Source organism: Prunus dulcis, chromosome 2 (assembly GCF_902201215.1).
Source record: "Prunus dulcis chromosome 2, ALMONDv2, whole genome shotgun sequence".
Classification (NCBI taxonomy): Eukaryota; Viridiplantae; Streptophyta; class Magnoliopsida; order Rosales; family Rosaceae; genus Prunus; species Prunus dulcis.
Genome location: NC_047651.1, coordinates 19,588,573 through 19,595,460, shown reverse-complemented (window position 1 = coordinate 19,595,460; position 6,888 = coordinate 19,588,573). Strand labels below are relative to the sequence as shown.

The 6,888-nt window shown below is 38.1% G+C and overlaps 2 protein-coding genes across 7 annotated transcripts in view; both read left to right on the top strand.

Annotated features, from left to right (window-relative positions):
• LOC117617436 (NAC domain-containing protein 83-like) overlaps window positions 1-6,888 on the top strand; it is a 9,634-nt gene extending 2,746 nt beyond the window's left edge. Inside the window, exons 1-8 of one of the 4 annotated variants that reach the window (XM_034346808.1) lie at window positions 3,434-3,665; window positions 3,867-4,358; window positions 4,468-4,739; window positions 4,973-5,125; window positions 5,309-5,479; window positions 5,770-6,051; window positions 6,188-6,226; window positions 6,360-6,888. In XM_034346808.1, coding sequence (XP_034202699.1) covers window positions 4,169-4,358; window positions 4,468-4,739; window positions 4,973-5,125; window positions 5,309-5,479; window positions 5,770-6,051; window positions 6,188-6,226; window positions 6,360-6,632 — 1,380 coding nt within the window. In that variant the 5' untranslated portion in view covers window positions 3,434-3,665; window positions 3,867-4,168 and the 3' untranslated portion in view covers window positions 6,633-6,888. Of the gene's footprint in view, window positions 1-3,433; window positions 3,666-3,767; window positions 4,359-4,467; window positions 4,740-4,972; window positions 5,126-5,308; window positions 5,480-5,769; window positions 6,052-6,187; window positions 6,227-6,359 lie in introns of those variants that run through there. The other 3 variants (XM_034346807.1, XM_034346805.1, XM_034346809.1) reach the window with 3 other exon arrangements.
• LOC117617437 (uncharacterized calcium-binding protein At1g02270-like) lies at window positions 3-3,295 on the top strand. 3 transcript variants are annotated; one of them, XM_034346810.1, is made up of 10 exons: window positions 3-106; window positions 202-306; window positions 450-555; window positions 1,169-1,389; window positions 1,489-1,565; window positions 1,715-1,823; window positions 1,926-2,051; window positions 2,316-2,426; window positions 2,502-2,609; window positions 2,748-3,295. In XM_034346810.1, the coding sequence occupies exons 1-10, from the start codon at window positions 8-10 to the stop codon at window positions 2,973-2,975; spliced, it is 1,290 nt and encodes a 429-aa protein (XP_034202701.1). In that variant the 5' UTR covers window positions 3-7; the 3' UTR covers window positions 2,976-3,295. The 3 variants fall into 3 exon arrangements, with proteins under 3 accessions (XP_034202701.1, XP_034202703.1, XP_034202702.1); XM_034346812.1 differs by having other exon boundaries at window positions 2,502-2,608; window positions 2,734-2,840; XM_034346811.1 differs by lacking the exon at window positions 1,926-2,051.

Here is a 6,888-nt window from a genome sequence, read left to right as displayed (position 1 = left end):
TGGTTCAATGATAGAGCCAAATCCAGAGACTTTGACAGGGTCTTGCTTACTTTCGTGCACCACTTTCAATATTTTTGCTCCCATTAACAAAATACTCGATCAACAGGTCTTATTCTATCTCATTTTTGCTTATAACTCTGCCAAGTTTCTTACTTTATTTGATTTTGTATACTCAATTTCTTTGTGGTCTGTGAGAGACAGAATCAAGGCCTTCGTGAGAGCGAGTTCAGAGCATTCTGGGTGGCCAGGAACCAGAGGATTTTGGATTGGTTGCTCTATGAATCTTCTGCAATTATATGTCTCCAGGTGATACTTGCGAACCGTTTTGCTTTTGTTTGCTGAATTGCTGTCTAGACTTGTATCTGTGAACAAAGTGAACTTCTTTTAGGTTTAAAGGGCATGGCCCTTTCAGACTGTATGTGCTGACTATCCCCGCTTTGCAAAATTAGGAGTTTTGGGTTGGAAATGAAGAATTTGTGAATATGTACCTGGAGAGGCTTGGGGATGCAGGCTATAGTGCCTTCAAGCTTGCGCGAACGAACAACCGTGGAGATGGTATATTTCTATCTTTAATCGATCCCTTAATGTCAGTTTTAACACATTGGACTTATCTGATATCTTTCAATTTTATTTAAATCTCATTATCTCATTATTTCATAGGTAAAATTCGTGATTGTGTTCATATTCGTATGTTAATCCCAACTTTAATATTAGACAGATGCTGAATAACTTGAAAGTTCTGACAAAATTTTTACATTTTTCAGCACACATTTAGTTTAATGTGATGGATTCAACATTCATGTTTCATGCATCTGCGAGCTTCTTCACAACACTTTCCGTTTGGATTGGGTTTTTCTTTCATATGTTTTTTCCCCAGCACTATTTTCTCCCATACCCTTCTATTTTGTCAGAAGTCAAAGATATAGGAGTTATTCTGCCATTGGTTCGCTATAAATATCAGCTGGATTTTATCCTTAGCCTAGCAATTCCAAAGTAGTTGTGCCTTACTTGCAGACTTGTCTTCAAGTTTAGTATCAGTTATATGGGTTTCTAATATTACAGTTATCAAATTTGTTTATAGCTCAGAAATAATGTCATGATTGAAATGAACGTTTTAAAGTACTACTTGTTGTTCTGTGGCTTGACTTATTGTATCTTCTCTATACAGGTTTGCTCACTGCTGTGCGAAGAGACTGCTTTAGGGTTCTAAACTATCGAGAGTTGCACTTTAATGATTTTGGAGACCGTGTTGCTCAGTTGTTACATGTTCAGTTAGCTGCCCCCTTTTCACAAAACCAGAAAGGCAATGTTCAGCAAGAAATGCTAATTATGAATACGCACTTGTTATTTCCTCACGATTCCAGTCTCTCAATAGTAAGATTGCATCAGGTATTCAAAATTTCCATGAAGTTCAACTTTTGTGCATATCATGCTGTATAGCTGCACTAGGAATCACACTAACCTTCATATCTTGTAACTTTTGAATAGGTTTACAAAATTTTGCAATTTGTGAAATCTTATCAGAATGAAAACAAACTAAACCCCATGCCCATCATACTCTGTGGGTGAGTCTCCTGTCTTGTCTTTCTTAGTTAATTAATGTTCCATGACAAAAGATTTCTTAGTTAATGAAATGGGGTTATCTCTGGTTGTATTCTTTTGTGTAGAATGCTCATTCTTATATTTGTATTCTTTTGCGTAATGCTCGCTGCAGTGACTGGAATGGAAGTAAGCGTGGCCATGTGTACAAATTCCTTAGATCTCAGGGGTTTGTATCAACATATGATACTGCTCATCAATATACTGATGCAGATGCTCACAAGGTAGGTGGTTTTTGGATTTCAATTTTTAAGTCAGTGATTTACTTGGCTGCCACAATGCTCATCATTTGTATTAACTGAATATTTGTATTTTATATCCTACAGTGGGTTAGCCACCGCAATCATAGAGGAAACATCTGTGGTGTCGACTTCATTTGGCTTTGTAATCCCAATAAGTCACGTAAACCACTAAAGACTAGTTGGTGTGAAGCTGTTTTTGGTATATTAAGGGTGAGCAATTCGTTGACCATTTTCTATATTAGTTCCTTTAAAATCATCCGTTCACCTTTTCTCTACCTACTTCTAATTCCTTGCCACAAAAAGGAGAGAACTCGTAGTTCATGTTAGATATGTAGTGCATATAAGCTCTGTTTGAAAAACTTCCAAAATGATGCATTCTATATTATAGTGCATGCAAGCTCTGGTTAATCGTGTAGACAGTTTCCACATCCTATGCTGATTATCTTTTTCTTTTTTTCCTTGTGGGGTTTCCAGCGGCAGCTCCGAAAAGCTTCAATGGCTGAAAATGATGCATTTGCCTTTTTGAAGGGTGATAGCCATGGTGATTTTATTACATCCTCAGCTTTCTTTGAAGCACTCCATCAGGTTCGTTCTATTAGCCAATAAACAAAATAAAGTTCAAATGGAAAGATAAGACTTTCTCATATAGGCATTTTGCAGGTTAATTTAATTGGTCAACCTTCGGGACTGGGTTTCCAGGAGACAAGGGATCTCTGGATCCAAGCAGATGTTGATGCAAACGGTGTTCTTGATTATGAAGAATTTAAGGTATGCATGCATAAATTGTGGGATATTGTTTTCATATATTTTCAGTTTTGAACTTGCATTAGCATTGCCCTTATGTAATAGTCATTCCAAAGTATTATTATTAACACCTTCTTGTGCCTAAAACGATTGACATTGCAGAATAGGATCTGGATATCTACAGTGTCAGAGGAAAAGGAAAACCTTAATGGAAGTAGAGAGGAGTCCATACGAGGCACAGAGGACGCCCTTGGATTCAACGTGAAGAACGCAGTTCTGTACCCCCGTGAGGCAGAAAAGGGAATATGGCCTGAAGATTATACTCTTTCTGATCATGCCCGACTCTCCGTTGTACTCTCACCAGAAAGGATGTGGTGTTCTCAGTCATAAACCATACTTAAAATTGTTGATAAACATATAGTAGAGCAGAGAGGAAAATTGCATATCTGTAGGGAATGTGTATAGCCAACAGAGAAACGTCCCTTCTGGGCTACTTGTGTTTGTGAATTCAATTTTCTGGAAGTATGGCCTGGGAAAGAGAGAAAATAGCAATTTAGATTTGGGAATTTTCTGTATGATAGTCTTCATTCTCGCAACTGTGTCTTGCCAGCCTTAGCCAAATTTTTCAGGCAAGGAGCTGGAACATGTGTGCTGCTGTCAGCTGTAACGTGTTATGATTACCAGAAACAACTGGATTTTTGAAATCCTAAGTATGACTTGATGATGTGATTAGTTTTTGACTTGTTGCTTCAAAATCATAGCAAGAGACAGGACAAAAACTAATAGCAGCATAGGAAGGAACTATGGTATATAACAGGCAATCGTTTGTAGCAGATCACAAGGGATGTGTATGCTGGATGATACATCGCAAGTACTTAATCAAGAAGAAACTCCGACCTTACATTATTAGTGGGGACACAAGAAAAAATGATGTACCCACAATCACATGAAAGATGCAGGCTCATGTTTGCTCCTTTATCTGCCCAAGAACAGTCTAAATTTGGAAGACGCCAATCCTGATTCTGATAAAGTAAAATGACCATGGTTGCATCAAAGAATCATGCAATCTCGGAAGATTAGGTACGCCAATCCTAGTTGTAGTAAAATCATAGAGCAAAGGGTGTCACGATAACATTATTACGTGATGTTATTAGATTCGACAAGATTATTATATGATGGACTTAGTTCATACGTACAAGATTGTTGTATACATACATAACATTAGTGTATTAGTAGTGTCAATGTCACCGTCATACTAAAGAATTGCTTCATGACAGGAAGCTTATTGTGAGCGGGAGTGAGTGGGTGGGGTCTACCATATACCAGGACAAAGATTCCAAAGACATGTAAGCCGCAAAAGCAAAGCAGTACGCAGGAAGCCAATGACTTGGGAGTCAATTCCGTACTGTTCTGTTGTTTTTAATCATTAGAAAAGAAAAACCAGCGCATTAATCTCAAAACCCAGCATTCCAATTTCCCAATTGCCTCTTACAACTCAACACTTGACAGAAACATATAGATAGTTGAATTAATCAAATCAAAAAAATTGTAACATTCTCTGTTCAAAAAGGACAGACAGAGAGATGATCAGCTTCAGCAGAGCAGCAGGAGAAGAAGGTGGCTTGTCTCTGCCAGTGGGGTTCAGATTTCGTCCCACAGATGAAGAGCTGGTGGACCACTATTTGAAGAATAAGGTGCAGGGCATGGATTTACATGCCGAAGGCATCATTGATGAAATTGATATCCTCAAGTTCGAGCCATGGAATTTAGTTGGTAATACAATATCAGTTCTTCAATTTTCTTAATTCACTTGTAATTTGCATTTGAATCAGTCGCAAACTCAATTGGGTCCAATCCAAATGTTTTGTTTTATGTTATGCAGCGAAATCGTTGATGAAGCCGGACGATGAGAACGGGTTCTTCTTCAGTCAACCAGAGTACACCCAAAAAAAACACACCAAGAGGAGCACCGAGGTAGGCTTTTGGAAGATAACAGGCAGAGAACATGAGATCAGGACTCGAGACAGGAAAAGAACCGTCATCGGCAAAAAGAGGATTCTGACCTTTTACAAAGGTCATGGTCGCAATTCCGACAAGACCAACTGGGTCATGCATGAGTATTATATCCCTAAAGCCCATCCTAATGCCAACCAGGTCATCATTCTCTTTCTTTTTTGTACAATATGATATACATGTTGTGCTGTAGAAATTTAGTTTCGAAATCAACAGATGGCTCGAAATCGAAACCCTACCTACGAGCCAAATTGGTTTGTTATGTAAATATGCAAAACTTAGAGATGTCGGCTTGCGTTAGAAGTTACCTCATTTGATTTTCTATTGCCTTTGCATTCATTACATAATTGGTTTTCCAACTTAATTATATGCAGAGGGACTTCGTTCTCTGTCACTGTCACTTGAAGAAAAATGTGAAAAAATCAGATGAGATTCATACTGATGTTGCAACAACCTGTGATGAAGGTGAGCCTAGTACTCACAATGCATCTGATTTCGAACATCCACCAGCACATGATATTCTAGAGGTAAGGCTTTCATTTTCCTGAGATGAGCTTCTTCGTATATATCTGGGTCAAATGGCTTTGAGCTCAAGTGTTTATGAGCATTCACCCTGCACTCAACGGTCCTGTGTTTGATTTCCCACTACCCAAATTCACTGTATACATTTGAAAAAAATAACCAACACTTATTTATTGTTCCAAATGCAGGAAGATACTCAACAACCAGAAAATCTGGACTACTTTGAGCGGAAAAAGGATCTTTTGCTTGCAAGTTCCTGTAGCAATAATGATCACAATGCGACATTTGCAGATAATGACTTGGAGTCTGAATTGGAAGAGTCCTTAATAACGCTCAACACAAAACCATTCCATGCAGGGGTAAAAAAAAAGTTCTCGTGTAGCTATTTTAGAACACTCCAATAGCTAGTGAACCACACTATGTTTATCTGTAGGAAAATATCACTAGGATCCGCTGTAGTAATGTGAATAATGTGCTTGTCATTCACATTATTACAGTCATTTCTAATGATATTACCCTATAAATATTAAAATCAAAATTTTGTGCTGTGTTGATAGTTTGCACAGGTCAAACACTCGAAACTTTGCTTCATTTTTTGTTAGTATAGGCTTTGGAAACTTGCTCATTTTTTGGGACATATTTTTTTCAGGAGCTGAGTTTAGAAAAGCTTTATGAACTACAACGTGATTCGAGCCAGTCCATACAAGATACAGATATTATGCTTCATAACCAGTTATCCAGACAGGCTGCTTCCTCTGTCAATGTAGCACCCAAACCTCAGACTGATCGAGTTCAATTTCAGTCTGGTACATATCAAAGAGAACACAGACCACAACAGCAATCAGGTCCCATCATTGTCTTTAGGGATACTTCCGCCGACGAATATTATACAAGGGAAAAAACACGCAGAATAACATATCCACCAGAAAAGGTGAGAGAACCAAAACTTCAGGCCAGAGAACATGAAGAAAGGCCTTGTTTTTTTTTTTTTTTTTCTCTCTAAACTATATATATATTGAAGCTTTGTAAAGGCTATTTACTCAACTCAGTTTGGTTTCCTTTTGCAGCCCAAAGAACCTGAAAAACCTAAACCTGCGCCAGAAAAGGTGAGAGAACCAAAACTCCAGGACAGAGAACATGAAGAAAGGCTTTTTTTTTTCTCTCAAAACTAGATATATGTTCTTATATTGAAGCTTTGTAGAGGATATTTCCTCAACTTAGTTTGGTTTCCTTTTGCAGCCCAAAGAACCTGAAGAACGTAGAACTTCTGTTGATTTGCCCCAGAAGCAGATCTCTATAACAAAGTCTAGCATAGACAAGAAGGTGCCTCAAGGCAGTATGGAGCAGACACAGAATAGAACAACCCCCGGCAATTGGAAGCGTTCCTTCATTACCTGGCAAACATCCCCATTGAAAAGTCCCCCATCAGTCTACATTTTCAACACGGTTCTAGGCACAATTTTGTTCTTGTTTTGTGTCCGGGAAGTAGTTTTATATGGGAAGTGGAGCTAAACTCACTCACCAGAAAATAGTTAATTCTTGTTCTCTATATTCTGTTACACATTGAGTAATGCCAATCTTACTGGGTACTTATTGTTTCGTATAAAAATATGCGCTAATCTCAGCCATGGCGATGGCTTTGCAATGATGAAATGTTCAAATATGCCTATAAAGATTAACAGTCTTTCTTTCTACTGACCAGATGTAAGGATGTATTGAGGTCTTGAATTGTATTGCTGGAGTTTCGAATATAGCAGTGTTTGCGTTA

Excerpts from the sequence above, each read along its gene's own strand:
- LOC117617437 (XM_034346810.1), top strand. The coding sequence starts at position 8 with ATGATAGAGCCAAATCCAGAGACTTTGACAGGGTCTTGCTTACTTTCG. Across the intron at positions 556-1,168 it reads AACGAACAACCGTGGAGATG|GTTTGCTCACTGCTGTGCGA; the intron begins GTATATTTCTAT and ends TTCTCTATACAG. Across the intron at positions 2,052-2,315 it reads CTGTTTTTGGTATATTAAGG|CGGCAGCTCCGAAAAGCTTC; the intron begins GTGAGCAATTCG and ends TGGGGTTTCCAG.